The sequence below is a fragment of the Cardiocondyla obscurior genome, linkage group LG14, assembly GCF_019399895.1.
Source record: "Cardiocondyla obscurior isolate alpha-2009 linkage group LG14, Cobs3.1, whole genome shotgun sequence".
NCBI classification, from domain to species: Eukaryota; Metazoa; Arthropoda; class Insecta; order Hymenoptera; family Formicidae; genus Cardiocondyla; species Cardiocondyla obscurior.
Window position 1 is genome coordinate 4,979,859 of NC_091877.1, and position 16,733 is coordinate 4,996,591.

The following is a 16,733-nucleotide window of genomic DNA, read 5'->3' on the forward strand; positions in this document are numbered from 1 at the left end:
GTATTAACTTCAAAATTATTTTTTAAATAAATATTTTGCTCTCTTTTAATTTAACCATTATAATTGTTCTGTTTTGCGTACGGTTGACGTCTTTTCTTAATCTTTATGTAAAAAGATATTGATTTATACGGTACAAACTTACGTCAAAAATGTCCATATTTATATATGTAATCATGTTATTATGCAAACATTAAGTATAATGTCAAATGTTTAACTTTGCTACATTATGAATATTTATGTAAGAACATACGTGATAGAAGTAATAAATTCAGAAATTAAATCGTGCAATTTAGTTACGTTTTGACTTGCTTCTGGATTAGTTGAAATTCCGTAGTTTCTTTTTATTTTATTCAAGTTTATATATTAATATACAGTTTACAAAATTGAATAACATTTCTGTCTATTATATTTTAAGTAAATAAAATTACTTTTTTGGAATATAATATTTCTATATTGTATAAAGTAAATATGTATCAATCAAATTTATACACCACCATTGATTCAGAAGAAAGAATTGTTATTTCTGGCATTGCTGGCCGATTTCCTAATAGTAATAATTTAAAAGAACTTCAAGAAAATCTTTGTAACAAGATGGATCTTGGTTTCAGTGGACATGGACGGTGGAATAATTGTAAATAAATTTCTATCTATACTAAAATAACACTACTATAATTTATTAAAAAATATATTTATATACTTTAAAAATTAAAATATAAATAAATTTTTGATGTTATTATTATTTTTTTTACATAATTATAATATTTAATTAGTTTTTAAAAAAAATTTTAGAGATCTTGTTTTTGAAAACAAGTAATAAATTTTGTATACAAAAATTATCGCACGGTTGATGTCGCATGCAACTTTAAAATCTTATTCTCTGTTACGTTTATATTAAAACACAATCATGGGGCGTCAACTTTTTGTATGGTAGTTTAGCGTTAAAAAATTTTATTATTTTACTCATAATTAGAAATTAATTTTTTATTTCTAAAAAGTTTTATTTTACAAATATTATTCAGACGTATCAAAATGACAATTTTTAAACCTTTTATTTAAAGGTTAAATTATTGTAAGCTGTTATTTTTATCCAGAAGATTTTTTTAATAAGAACAATTTTACATAGATTTCTTAGAATTGATGTTTTTATTTAGTATCACTTGTTGCACCACAGCCGGTGCTGTGGGGTCCGTTCTACAGAACCACCGAGGATGTTTGTAGTAGAACAATAAATAATCAGACACTTTTTAAGTATTTCGTTTTCTTTATTACTCTTCCCCTAGTTACACTTTTTCAAATAGACTCGCGAACGGTGGTACGTGCGTTTTATCGTGGTTCTTAATTACTGTTCGCGGGCGGCCCGCGTTTGGTCGTTAATATACCCGATTAATATAGCTCTCAGCAATTAGCGAGTGGCAACTGCGACAGTTCTAGAACCGTTGCGTCACGGCTGGAAATGCCGGGTTACCGTCATCGGCAAGTTTCTGCCGAATTGGCGATTCAGTTCGCATGTGCAAAAACTCACGGTTATTCTCGAACCTTCTGTTGCCTGGGGCTCGGGATATAACATTTCTCCTCCCTAGAGGGGAAAAAAAAAAATTGAGGGATTTTCAACTTTCTCAAATTTTTTTTTTTTTTTACTTTGTTATAATGTTAGATAATTGTTTTACACAAATATTTTTATTGATTTAATTTGCGTGTAGGTATTATTTATTTTCTATTTTTTACATTTTTTCCATAATATTGCTACAAGGATTGTTATTATGGTAGCCGCAGTTAGCTGTACTTATTCCTACCTATAATATTATTGTTTTTGTTAATATGACATAATTCTTATTTTCTAATTTGCCGTGTAGCTTGTTTAAGTATATACTTAATTCTAATTATTTTCGCTGGTTTTTTATTATCGGTTCCCGTTGTATATTTTGTAATTGTTTTGTTATTATAGCAACGTTGGTTCTTTCTTTTATAGGCATCATTGTTAGATTGTACATGGATATATACATATTTATTTCGCTTTTTCCTAATAAGATTTTTGTTTGTAACGTCTAATTGTAGTTACTTGGCACGCGTCTTTTAGTATTAGTTTCTCTGTTCTGTTTATTTTTAGTTTCTTGCTCGGTTTGTGTTTACATCTGAGTTCTATGACCTGTGTTGTTGTCGAATATAGCCATGTTTGTGACTCGCTTAGCGCTGTCTATATGCTTATGTTACGTCAAGAGGATAATTATTTTATTAATTGGATATTTGAAAGAAAATCCTCAGGATAGATGGTCGTGGGAAATGTAAGGAGTTGACGCATCACCGAATTTTGCGTGGGATTCGAGCTCCGAAACTACGCTATTTTATGCGCAGATTAAATATTCAAGATTTTCGGACTTAAGTTGAGCGCGTAGTTGGTTCTTTTTTAGAGAAAGGAGGTAAATCCTTATTCTCTGGGATAGAACCGGGCGTGGTTATTCGCATATGAAGAATAGTAGGGTTAATTATAAAATGATTAATTCAGAATTTTCAAAACAAAATTAACAAGTTTAATATTAATTATTACGTCTAAAATATAAAAATAAATTTAACGTTTTGGCAGAAAGAATTATGAAATATGAAAACGATTTTAATCTTATTAATAGATATAATTTTAACATTGTATAAAAAACAGAGTGTATTTACAGGAATATGTGTGTGTGTCTATGTGTAAATGTCTTTTCTGTATATAATGGTGATTCAATCCAATGTGATTTCCTCGATCTCAACCACCTTTGCTGTGGTCCTCGGGAAAACGAGATCGATCAGCCGCATCGGGGCCAGGAAAAGAAATTCTACCCCGGGGTAATATATAAAAAAATGAGAATTAGGATCAGAACGAGCCGCCTGTCTCCTGATCTCTTCTGGGTCAATGTGGTCAGGGCCGATGGAGTAGACCTCTACCGGAACAGGATCTGTCCACGGAGTACAGGCTCTGCGGAGGAGCTCCAGGAGAGGGTTTATAACCTCTCTTGGTTCTGGATGCTCCTTGAGAACCTCGATACTCGGGACGGAAGATGGAGGTTGATCGGGGAAGTCTACTTCTGGGAGAGAGATGGATCCATCCTCGCTCAAAGAGTCGGCTTCCTCGGGTTTAAAAGGAAAAAGAGGCGGTGTGAGAGGAGAGGAACAAGCGCGAAGTTCACCTCCGGGAAAACGTAATTTGGAGATGAGGGACAAATCTGGGGAGTAAGACAGAGTCGTGGGGCGGAATTGTTCCGATCCTGGCTCCGTGGACTGACTCGAGATATCCAAGATGTTGTCGGGATTTTGTCGGATGTTATCTATGTAGTCGTTAGAGGATTCCTCTGGAGGGAAACAGCCGAATAGCGGCTCCGGGTCTCCATGGATGGGCGACGGTGGCGGAGCGCCCGGACGTGGGGATCACGGTCTCTCCTCGTGACGCGGAGGAGTTACGAATATCTCCTCGCTTGGCGCCGCCGCGAGCAAATATTGCAGGAAAAACCGACGTACAAGTTCCCTTAAGTTCTTGATTTGTTTGTTTTGTCGCGTCCGGCTCTTCTTTAAAGTTTTCTTGTTAGATGATTCCACTAAAAATTTATAATTTATTTTTAATTTTTATTGAACAAGATTTTGAGAATTTAACAAAGAAAGGGTCGAAGGAGACTCGTTACCAACGATTTCCAAAGCTTTCGACTTGTCCATTAATGAATATCCGCGGTTCATCTTAGGCGAGGGTCGCTTGCCGTTTTCTTAGCCGCGGATAGTCGTCAAACTTCCAGCAACATTTGACGGCGTGAACTACAATAAGTCGCTGATTATTCGACGGCGTATTTCAACCGATATTCGGAAGCAGTTTTCCTCACACATTAGTTTCACCACGAAGTCCAAAGGACAGAATCAAATCTCTGAAACTCCGACTTGGACATTTCCTTCCCTCTTTAATTGAAATTATAAAAATAACACTTGAATTAAATAAAACATTTAATGGAATCGATTTTCGCGAGAATACATAGTTGATCGTGGAGACTTACTTTTTCGAAGATCTTCTAGATGCTTCTGCGCCTTCAACAATCTTGCACAAACAGGCACTCGCGATAATTTTAACGTAACGTATGCGGTGGATTTCTGGTAGGCAAGAGAGCGTGCTCCGCCGAAACACAAGATTTTATAAGCTTGGAAAAGGGGAGGACTATTGCCGAATTTTCACTTTTCCGAAATTCAAAACTTTCATTTGCTGAGCTTGTTCCTCCACTTTTTTTATCTTACAATTATTGGGTACTCGCACCCCATCCCTTCTGTATTTTCTTAAACTTCTAAGTTTTCGCCCTTAATTTCTAGATTTTGGTGAGGAGTTCCCGAGATCCATTGGTTTTTGGGAATAAAATGTCTATAAGAGGCTCCGCCTCAAAGAGTTATCCCTTCCGAACCTTCCAGAATATTATTAACATTTTTAGAGAGATGGTGGGAAAACTTTTACCATCTGTATGACTCATTGTGTTACCTGATTTTATTGCTTTTGTCCGCACCACATATTCCGGTAATTATGGGCCTCTCGCGCCCTTGATTTTTCTAAGGCTCAGGATCTATGTGCAATTACATTTTAAGAAAAAGTTATTTTTTTCTTTTCCTATGATGGACAGTCTAATCAAAGTTGAGATATTTATGAGCCTTTAGGTTTTGATTTTTTTTGTCATGTCCAGACAAATTTCTTTTTTCTGGGTTTCGTTGGCGCCCGTTTACAATTTGTTGCATGTTTTTTATGCTTTCACGCAATAACCTGTACCGGAATATGTTAGTGTTAAGAATTGTCTTTCTGGAAGGTTCTGAAGTTTTCTTTTGTATTACAATGGACTACGGTCTACCTTCCTCTTAACTAAATTTTCTAATATGTGTCGAAAAAAAGAGACGCTGATTCGGAGACGTAACACTTACATTTGATAAAATATGCCAGGTTTTGCATGTCTCTGGCCGTCGCTCTGGTTCGGAGAGCGCAAAGATTTTGCACGATGTGTTTGCCGTTAATTGATAAATAGGATTATTATTTTTGCATACATTTTTATTACCACAGATACAATTTTTTATATTTTCGCGAGTTAAGATTATGTACTTATTATTTTCTCTACTTAGCGCGATATATTCATGCGCTGTTTTTATTATTTTAAAAATATTAGCGTGGTTATATACAGGGAATACTATTACTGACTTTAATTTGTAAGTCGTATATGCTACAATAGGGAATATGACAATAATCATAAGTACTCATCATAATAACTCCTGTATATGATTTAACATGCCATTTATTATTTTTAATTGATTTTTTGCTATATGTTGGATTGTTTGTTGATTCGCATTTAATAAATTTAATTGTTCTTGTATGAAAAATAAATCGTTACAAAATCAAGAGACGCGGTAGTGTCTCGCGTGAAGTGGACGAACTGCACTTGTCTATCGCGTATTTTTTGTGCGAAAGTTTGTACCGGTACTATTTGATATATTTATTTCTCTATTTTACGTTTATCCGTTTTTTTATGATAATTCGATAGATTATGGTCGACTTTATTAATAATTATCTTTTTACTTTTTTTCTTCTACGCGTTTACGAGATATATCGTTTTTAATTTTGTTTAGGTTGTTTTTTGTTAATTTTGTTAGGCTGATTTTTCAATGTTATTGTCATCGTCGTTTGGTGTTGTAAAGGGGATATGTATTTTACTTTTTTTTGTCAATAGATGGTGCTAGTTATTATAATCAAAAAATCAATATTTTATAATTAATAATCAATAATTTTTAATTTTTTTTTTATAGATGGTGTGCGTGCGTGCGCGCGCGCGCGCGCGCGCGCGAGAGAGAGAGAGAGAGAGAGAGAGATAGAGTGATAAAGAAATGAAGAGATGAAAAGATGAACAAAAAAAATGTGATATAAATAAAAAAAAACTTTTTTAAAAAAAGGAAAAAAAACGTCAAGTAAACGAACTGAATTACAAAAGAAATAATATCAGAAAAAAACGTCAAGTAAGCGAGTGAATAATAACAAAAATAAAGAAAAAACCATTTTTTTTTTTTTTAACTTGACGCAGCGTTCGAAATATTAAAAAAAAAAGAGAACGCAGCGAAAAGTTATTTTTAAACATTTTTTTATTTTTATTTTTGTTATTATTTACTCTCTTATATGTTTCTTTTTGATATCATTTCTTTTTTTTTTTTTTGTAATTCAGTTTGTTCACTTGACGTTTTTTTTTTAAAGTTTTTTTTTATTTTATGTATTAGGCCGCGGGGATGTTGACGCGGTCGTAGCCGGTTAAGATAGAACGAAATGCTGCGAAGCCCGGTGAGCTACTGAGCATGAGGTTCAACACGCCTCGTGCTGCAGGATGATGTCTTCCAGATGATTTTTGGCGTGTTGCACACGGCGAGGATGATCTGGATGAGTTGCACTAAAGACAAAGCGATGAGTGATTCGATGAGTGATGCGATGAGTAAGAAATCTGCGAAAAAGCACACTGCACGTCGATGCACACGAGGTGATGCTTGACACAGCTGAAACGACATTGATAAAACTCGAGCCGGCAACGTCTTCGAGAATCGGAGGCAATAATCGAACGACGGATCGATATCGATCGGTCGCCGGCGATCGGCCACGAGGTGCTGCCCCGCGGCGGTAACAATGAACATTATATAATTCTTTAAACAGTTCTTGTATTATTTTTTTGTCATTTCATTCATTATACCAAACAAGGTTTTTCCTTATTGTGCCTACTATGTCTATTAGTCCTTGCTTTATTTGTTGATTTTCGTAATTTAAAGTTAGTCTATTTAGTGCAGTTATTAATTTATTGTTTTCTATATTTACCAACGTTGCTAAATTGTAGCATTTTTCTTTTAACAATTGGCCGCTATACGTTTTGTGTAATCTATTGCACGCATTTTCTGCGTCTTCTATTTGGTTTTATAGTTTTTTGAATCTAATATTAAATTCCGCGATAATTGTTGTAATTATTAATTTTTATAACACTTCAAAAAATTGAAGATGTCTGTGGTCTTCATAGTAGAGTTTGGATTTGTGAGTAAATTGTGTAATTTTGTATGATGCATGTTCGATTGCGTCCTTCGCGACGACCAAAGTTAATCTGAAATGTTCGTTAGTTTTAATGTGTTCGCATAAATATACTATTGTGTTTTTTTTTATATTTTTTGTTTAGTGTGTTTGTTTTGTGGATCGTCTTCGTCGTGGAAATAAAGATGTAATGTCGTCTGAAGGTATGTTTTTTATTTTTGGTATTGTAGAGTAGAAAAAATATTATTTTTGTCCACTATTTATTGCATGAGTATTTCGGTGATACTTTTTATTGTTTACTTAATTTTCAAAACTTCGTATTGTCTCATGGACTGTTATTCATCGACTTATTGACTTCTTACCGCGTGCTGCTTGCCTCACTTATTTTACTGCGCCAGCGCGCTCTATACTTTTTCCAACTACCGACGCTCGCTTTTACTTCGCGTAACATTTCGTTCTTCCATTACTTCCCGGTTAAATATTCAAACTAAATATAACAATACGTAAAAAAATAATTTGTGATCTTATCCTAATTCTACAGTATTGAGTTCTCTGTGCGGATTAAAATTTCTTTCTTGGAGTTATACTTTATCAAAATTTTTTCTCAACTTCATTATTGAAGTCTTTCGTTCGTCTCGTCAGTAAGTCGTTAACTGTCGACGTATTTGTATGAATCACCGTATTAATTAAATTAAAAAAAAAAAACATTTTTTTAAAGTATGTTTTTTTTAAGCGTATGTGTAAATCCTGTACAATTTTTGTTCTCTTTTCTCTGTTGTGTAGTAGATACGTATGGATTTTACAGTACTATAGCCAGTGTTATCTGGCGTTTAAGCCTACGGTATGTTCCTCGTACATCGTGCAGGGGACCCGCCATGAACTAAAATTTCAATGGCACAAATTGGAGCTGCGGTTCACCATTCGGACCACGAAGGATTTTGAGTATTGCCAGGTGACGTTGGTCCCTGGCGACTTCATTAGTAAGTCTAAGGAGTTTTTTTGAAAAAATATACATTATATTTATTATTAATATGGGTGTTTTGTTCCATGTGTTGGAGCCGTTAGGAATAGATAGAAGTCGGGTAGACAAATAAGAAAGTCCCACACCATTTTGTAAAATTGTCAACCGTTATTCAGAAAACAATTAATTTGTTTAGCGCAAAAGCGACAAGGAAGCTACACATGAGTGAGCGCGACAGGCGAGTGGTGCCGTCTGTCCAAATCTGATGCGTAACACAACGCAAAAAACAAAATTATAATTTAAGATTTTAAAGATTTGATTTTGTAGCGCTAAGATTTTTTTGTTTTTTCTTTTTTACATTACCAAGTTATATCATTGGAACAAACCTAAGTCTATTTTCGTACGGTTTTTCATGATTTGTACTGTTTAAAATTTTCTAAATTCTTCAAGTTCTTGGCGCAATTATTTAATCTCATAACTTTAATAAAGAGTATTCAATATTACTGTTGAAATTTTGCATGCGTGGCAGAGAAGTTCTTCCGAAGATGAATATAAGCACACACAGTGTAAACCAGCAATCTCAATTGTTACGTCAAGAGGATTATATTTTTATTAAATGGTTATTTAAAGGAAATCCTATTATAAGGAAAAGTATTCGTGGGTAAGGTAGGAAAATGACGTACCACCGAATTTTGCGTGGGATTTGAGATTCGAATCCACGCTATTTTACGCGCAGATTAAGTATTCTAGAATTTCGGATTCAAATTGAGCGCGTAAGTGGTTCTTTTTTAGAGAAAGAAAGTGAATCCTTATTCTCTGGGATAGAACCAAGCGTGATTATTCGCTTATGAAGGACAATTAGGGTAATTATAAAATAATTAACTCAGAATTTCAAAAACACAAAATTAACAAATTTAATACTAAACATGATGTTTGAAATTACAAAAAGAAAATTGATCGTTAAAGCAGGCAGAATTAACAATTATTATTATTTAGTTGTTTTGTTTGAAATATAAAAATAAAGTTAATGTCCTAGCAGAAAAAATTAAGTAATAAAAAAACGGTTGTAATCTGATAAATAAGTATAAGTTTAACATTGCAAAGAAACGTGAGTATTTACAAAATGTGTGCGTGCGTGCGTGCGTGCGTGCGTGCGTGCGTGCGTGCGTGCGTGCGTGCGTGCGTGCGTGCGTGCGTGCGTGCGTGCGTGCGTGCGTGCGTGCGTGCGTGCGTGCGTGCGTGCGTGCGTGCGTGCGTGCGTGCGTGCGTGCGTGCGTGCGTGCGTGCGTGCGTGCGTGCGTGCGTGCGTGCGTGCGTGCGTGCGCGTGCGTGCGTGCGTGCGTGCGTGCGTGCGTGCGTGCGTGCGTGCGTGCGTGCGTGCGTGCGTGCGTGCGTGCGTGCGTGCGTGCGTGCGTGCGTGCGTGCGTGCGTGCGTGCGTGCGTGCGTGCGTGCGTGCGTGCGTGCGTGCGTGCGTGCGTGCGTGCGTGCGTGCGTGCGTGCGTGCGTGCGTGCGTGCGTGCGTGCGTGCGTGCGTGCGTGCGTGCGTGCGTGCGTGCGTGCGTGCGTGCGTGCGTGCGTGCGTGCGTGCGTGCGTGCGTGCGTGCGTGCGTGCGTGCGTGCGTGCGTGCGTGCGTGCGTGCGTGCGTGCGTGCGTGCGTGCGTGCGTGCGTGCGTGCGTGCGTGCGTGCGTGCGTGCGTGCGTGCGTGTGCGTGCGTGCGTGCGTGCGTGCGTGCGTGCGTGCGTGCGTGCGTGCGTGCGTGCGTGCGTGCGTGCGTGCGTGCGTGCGTGCGTGCGTGCGTGCGTGCGTGCGTGCGTGCGTGCGTGCATAAACGTCTTTAGTCCAACGTGATCTCTTCGATCTCTACCACCCTCACTGTAGTCCTCGGGAAGACAAGGTCGATTAGCCGCATCGGGGCCAAGAAAGGAAATTCCACCCCGGGATAATATATAAAAAAGTGGGAATCAGGAGAAAAACGAGCTGCCTGTCTCCTGATGTCTTCCGGCTTGAAATGGTCGGGGCCTATGGAGAAGGTCCTTTCCGGAACAGGATCTGTCCACGGAATACAAATCCTGCGTAGGAGCTTCAGGAGAGGGTCTTTAACCTTTCTTGGTTCCGGATGCTCCACGAGAACCTCAATACTCGGGACGGAAGATGGAGGTTGATCGGGGAAGTTACTTTTGGAAGAGAGATGGATTCATCTTCGCCCAGAGAGTCGGCTTCCTCGGGTTTGAACGGAAAAGGAGGCGGTGAGAGAGGAGAGGAACAGGCGGCAATCTCACCTCCGGGAAACCGTGGTTGGGAGATGAGGGATGAATTCGGAGTATAAGATGGAGTCGTGGGGAGGAATTGTTCCGATTCCGGCTCCGTGGACTGGTTTGAGAGATTTAGATTGCCGGCCGATGTTTGAAGCTGGATGTTAGGAATTTCCTCAGGCGGGACATATTCGAATAACGGTTCCGGGTCTCCGTAGATAGGCGACGGTGGCGGAGGGCCTGAACGCGGAGACCACGGTCTCTCTTCGTTGCGCGCAGGAGACACAAACACCTCCTCGTTTGGCGCCGCCGCGAGCAAATATTGAGTAAAGAAACGGCGGACCAACTCCCTCAGATTCCGTATCTGTTTATTTCTTCGCGCCCGGCTCTTCTTAATCGTTTTCTTATTATTGGATTCCACTAAAATTCATAATTTAATTTTAATTTTATTTGAACAGAATTTTACAAGATTAACAAAGAAAGGGGCGAAGGAGACTCGTCACCGACGATTTCCAAAGCCTTTAACTCGTCCATAAATGAATCTCCGTGGTTTATTTCTGGCGAGAATCGCTTGCCGATTCTTTAGCCGTGGATAGTCGCCAAACTTCCAGCAATATTTCGCGGCGCGAACCACCGTAAATTGCTGGTTATTTGACAGCGTATCCTAGCCGATATTCGGAAGCAGTCATTCTCACACATTCGATTTACCACAGAAACAAACGGACAGAATCAAAACTTCGGAACTTCGACTCGGACATTCCCTTCTCTCTTTGATTGAAATTAAAAAAAATATTGATTTAAACAATACATTTAGTGGAATCAATTTTCGCGACAATACATAATGAAACGTTGAGACTTACTTTTAGAAGATCTTCTCGATGCCTCTTCCGCAATCTTGCACTGAGTAACACTCACGTTAGTTTTAAAAAAACTTATGCGGCTGTAGCTGGGATGCAAGAGAGCGTGCTCCGTCAAAACACAAGATTTTATAAGCTAAGAAAAGAGGAGGACTATTTCCGAATTTTCACTTTTCTAAAATTCTAATCTTTCATTTGCGGAGCTTGTTCCTCCACTTTTCCTATCTTAAAATTATTGGGCATTCGCACTCCATCCCTTCTCTATTTCTTAAACTTTTAAGTTTTCGCCCTTAGTTTCTAGATTTTGGTGAGCAATTCCCGAGATCCATTGGTTTTTGGGAATAAAATGTCTATAAAAGGCTCCGCCTTAAAGAGTTATCCCTTCCGAACCTTCCAGAATATTATTAACATTTTTAGAGAGATGGTGGGAAAACTTTTACCATCTGTATGACTCATTGTGTTACCTGATTTTATTGCCTTTGTCTGCACCACATACTCCGGTAATTACGGGCCTCTTGCGCCCTTGGTTTTTCTAAAGCACAGGATCTATGCGCAATTACAAATTTAATGAAAAGTTATTTTTTCTTTTCCTATGATGGACAGGTTATCAGAGTTGAAATATTTATGAGCCTCTTAGGTTTTGATTTTTTGTATTATGTCTAGACAAATTTTTTTGTCTGATTTTCGTTGACGCCCGATTACAATTTGTTGCATGTTTTTTATGCTTTCACGCAACAATTTGTCCCGGAATATGTTAATGTTTTATGAATTGTCTTTCTGAAAGGTTCTGAAGTTTTCTTTTGTATTGCAATGGACTACGGTCTACCTACCCCCTTAACTAAATTTTCTAACATATGTCGAAAAAAAGAGACGCGGAGTCGGAGACGTAACACAATAAATCGTTTATTATATAAACAGTACTACAATTTTGATTCTTACAAGGCTAGTGCTCCTATGCTATTGAACTTGCATTGTTTGTACAGACGAAACTTTGAAACGCTTGAGCTTGCATTTTTCTTATCTCTTCTATTCTTATGTATTATCCTTTCGTCGCACATTTGTCGCTTCTGCACGTACTATCCTTATTAAATAATTGTTGTTGCCATCCAACAATTACAGTAAACATTTTATGTTCTTTTTGGGGGGTCTAGTTTTGAGGGTGATTTTATTTTATTCATTTTGTAGTTATTTTAATTTCGCGCGCTTATACTTGGCGTTTTTTTATACCTTTTTTTAAAAAAAGGTCATTTTAAAGGGATTTTTATTTACATGAATTGTTTTCGGAAGTTACTAGGCAATTATGCGATGAATATTACGGGTTAATGTTTGTTTGCTTATATTATCTTATTCTGATTATTATTGGTTACAGCGCGCACTATTTTTGGCTCCTCGGCGGTAATGTTACGCGTACTTACGGGTGTAACGTGATCGCGGCGCGGTTGATTATTAACAGCTCATTCTCGACGTCGTATACCGTGCGTTGAGCCCTCAGGAAGTCCATTCCCAGAATTTCGTCATATTTAAAAGGATATGCGTCGGATACAACATGCATAGTGTGCATAATCGTGCTATCACTCAAGTAAATGGTTACTCTGGTCATCCCGATTGTTTGCGCTTTATGTTCCGTGACGTCGATTGGCTCCGTGTATATTGAAGTATCGCCGTTCAATTTTTTAACTTTTATTAGAGTTACTGCCCCGCCGGTATTGAGGAAAAAGATTATTTTCCCGCCTATTGCTTGAGAAATAGATAGAGTAACTAAATCGCGATGACGGTTTTTGTTATTGTTCGATGTGTGACACTTGATATTCGCGTCTCCTACCGGCGTGGTTCGTTATCCCCAAGCGTGTCATCAACTTCCGTTTGTCTTGCTCGCGTTGGCACTTTTATTTCCTTGGACAGTCGAGTGTACGATTGTTGCGTATCTATTTCGCGAAGAGGGCCTGTTGTCGCGCCTTGAAGACTTTATTTTTTTTTAATCAGCGACATTTCTTGTGGGTATCATACGGCTTATTGCAGTATAAGCAAAATTTGGCTGCCGAATTAACCTGCGAGGCGTTTTCTACTCGTGGTAGGCTGAATCGTTGCGCGTATCGACTGGTTCGACATATGAGTCCAGGGTGTCTCTGTTTCCCGCATTTTCGGCAGGTCGGTACCGGGGGGCGACTGGAAGAAGTGAACGGAAAATTTTACTCCGTGTATGATTGGGAGGTTGCGCCACGCTGCCTTTCTTCGGCCGTGGCTCCGGCTATCGCTTTTTGCAACGTTGCATAATTTTGCGACCGCACGCTAATTTTGTATTTACAGTAACAGTCCTGTTTGATAATTATGCAATATTTGTTTTTGCAAGGAGTTTCAGATTCTGCATTTTTCATCGCCCGTGTAGTTCAGGTCCTCAATCAACGAGTATAATTCCGTTGCGAGAGAACCAAAGCGGAATTCGTATGCTTAAGCGCTATCTCCCATGCGCTGTCGTAATTGGTTGAATTCTAATTGCAAATGGGTTGTTCCTCATCACTGAGTGTAGCTTTCTTCCACTTCTTTTATGAATTGTGCGAAACAAACGATTTTCTTGGTTTCAAATCTCGATAAGGTTCGTTCCGTTAGCTTCGTGTAAAAAATTGCCACGAGTAACTCATCCTCATCCTCCAGATCAACTTTTCGTGCCACGTACTGGCAGGCCTTTATAAATTTCTTCACATAATTCTCTCTTCTATTGAAGGTCGGAATAAGACTTATCGCGTTTCGTAATGTTAAAAATTGACGCCTATTATCGAGTAAGAACTGCACATTGCTTTCGTTTGGGTTGCGGTGTCGTCTTGGCTGTGGTTGCGGCTCTGTTAATCTACTAGTTCTGTTACCGTATCTTTGCGCAAGTCATTCATTTTCCAATTGCTCTAATCCGTGTTGTCATAAAGATGAGTGCATCCATAATTGTTATAAGCGTGTCGTCTCTTTGCGGGTTTGTATGTCGGCGATAAATCGATGAGGAATGTTCGTGATGGGGCTGCTCCGTCCCCTCATTTGTGGTGAGCTCAGGATCGCCGGTTGCAATTTCATTTCGCGTTGCCTGCGAATCCGTGCTAAAACGTCTGCGCTTTCTCCGTTTGTTTGCGAAAGGTCGTTACGTCTACCGTTATCAGTCATCATATATATTAGTTGATGTTCCGCGGGCGCGAATTATTTGCTTACTATCGAACCGATAGAAGATCGACGATTTTGGCACGCTAGTTCCTCGTTTTCGTGGTAGTTTGGGAGATATGAATTGTCAAAATACATGGGATTGGGAAGAGAGACTCCGTTCGTAAAATTATACTATTTGTTATCGCGGTTTAACGGTTTGTTGGTTTCCAACATTTTACGTGTTAGGTTTCCTGCGCTGTTTACCGTTCTTCGCGGAAGGTGTTCAAAGATAGGTCGCAAGGTTCTATTTCAGAAAAGCCGCGTATTCAAGTTAGACGTAATAGACGGCAACGCAAAATGTATTCGCCGTGGTTCATGCACAAGGCGCTACAATAAATTTTCTCGGACTTACATTAACGCCGGTAGTAGCATGCTGCTTGTTCGATCGGCCGTTGTTCCGCTTGGCTGCTTGGCTGCTTGGTTGCTTAGTTGCTTGTTCGCTTCTCTGCTTAGCTGCCTATCTGTTTGGCTGCTGCCGTCGCGTAATTACGCTGATCAGTGGTTGCTCGGGTTGCATGTCTTGGTTTAGATGCTTATCTGCGCTTCTTCTTCTTCTTCTTCTTTTTTTTCGTCTTCTTTTAGTAAATGTATTCTCACCAGGTTTACTTGTTTGTTACAGAGATTCCACTCTTTAAATCCGCTGGTGCCAAAAACTGAGAGATGATTCCAGGTTCCAGAGGGTGAATCCAACCGTTGCCACCAGTTTGTTGCACCGCAGCCGGTGCTGTGGGGTCCGATCTCCGAACTCAAAGTAGGCGGGTTTGTTTTATAATAAAATGATCATGCAGAATTAATTCAATTATTTTATTTTTGGTTTCCTTCTTACACCGCAAAGACGATAATGCGCGATTACAGAGATTTGTTTTATAACTGCCCGCGGGCGGCCCGCGGTCGCCCGCTAATATACCCGGCTGTTGCTATGTAAAAATCATAGCACTCAGCAATTCGCGGGTGGCAACAGTGATAGTGTTGAGAACCGTCGCGTTCCAGTCGGAAGTGCCGTGTTACCTTTATCGGTGAGTTTCTGCCAAATTTGCTATTTGGTTCGCGCATGCAGAAAACTCGCCGATTATTCTCGAGCCTTCTGTTACCAGGGGCTTGGGATATATCAATCTTTTTTTTTTGTCCTAACTTTTTCTTTCTCTCTAATTCTTTTCTTAGTTCCTAGTACTAATCTTCATATTGCCCTTTCTTTCTTACTTCTTTTTTCTGCTTCTTGTATTTCCCAATTATATCTTCTCAGTAACCTGTTTCTTATTCTTTTCCATCCTTTCTTTTGCAACTATGTTTCGCTCAGGTAAATTATATCCCTTTTAACCTCTTCCAGAAACTTTCATCTCTAATCTCCAAACCTGCCACATTTCAAAATCCTGCTTTATAATTTTATTTTCTTTCTTGTCTTTCTTTATCACTAACAATTATTAATAAATTAGAGAAGTGGCATGTTGCGCTCATGCATGCTTTATCCCTCGGAGGCGTAGAGCTTCGAAGATTTTAGCGGAAAACTTATATTGCGTCTATTTCTTTATTTTGGCTAAAAAAACTCTTGCATTCTGACGGCCAGCAACAACACGTTTTGTGCATTTTTTGAACGCTTAAATTTCCTCTATTTTATTTCTCTTCTGTTTTAAACATTACCTCAGAAACGTAGCCAGAAGCACCCGACTAGGAAATCTAGTGCTTCGGTACGCTCAAAGTGCGATTGGGTGCTTCCGATCGCGTTACTGAAAGACTCAGGTGCTCCTAGATCGGAAGGATCAGAATGGTGCCAAGAAGTTTCAAAGCTTGATAGCTGGTCTATCCGACTCGCGGTAAGCTCCGAAATGAGACAAGTACGATTTCAGCCACGGTGCAACCTTATATACTGTGGACGTAAAAAGTGGGAAAGCCCCTCCACTTTCTACGCTTCCAGTTCTGGTGCGCTTAAGACGCCATCTTGGGCCGATATTATCCGATGGAACTTTAGTGACGATCGCCATAGTTTTAACACATTCTGAGTACGGCAAAGGGTAAATACTAAAAAAAAATTATAGTTTGTTATACAACGAGTTTTCATTGATTTGTCAAAGATTAAATCTGAGTTTTTGGGATAAAAACAGTGTTAAAATTATTTGTTTTACGAAAAGTCACATTTCTATGGAAAGTCAGAATCTAGAATGAAAAGTAGAGTTTAAAAATAACCAAACTTGACCTTTACATGTCCTTGACACGTTTACTCAAGATTAAATCAATTACATTTAATATTTTCCTTTGAGCCAAATAACTTTTGTCTGGAACATTTCTTGAGAAATTTGAGTAGATCTTTAAAAATTTAACACCTTATATAATCTTTCTTAAGTAATTTTTTTTGTGTATGTACGAAACATTTATTGTTTCTGTGTTTATACTTCACAGAAATAGTCACACTTTTTAATTTTTTATTTTAAACCGTGTTAATTAAT

General features: G+C 38.6%; 1 protein-coding gene across 1 annotated transcript in view; it reads left to right on the plus strand.

Moving 5' to 3' along the window:
• Positions 1–339: 339 nt before the first annotated feature.
• LOC139108254 (fatty acid synthase-like) overlaps positions 340–16,733 on the plus strand; it is a 215,641-nt gene continuing 199,247 nt past the window's right edge. The window contains 1 exon segment of the mRNA XM_070666383.1: positions 340–631. Coding sequence (XP_070522484.1) covers positions 469–631 — 163 coding nt within the window. The 5' untranslated portion in view covers positions 340–468.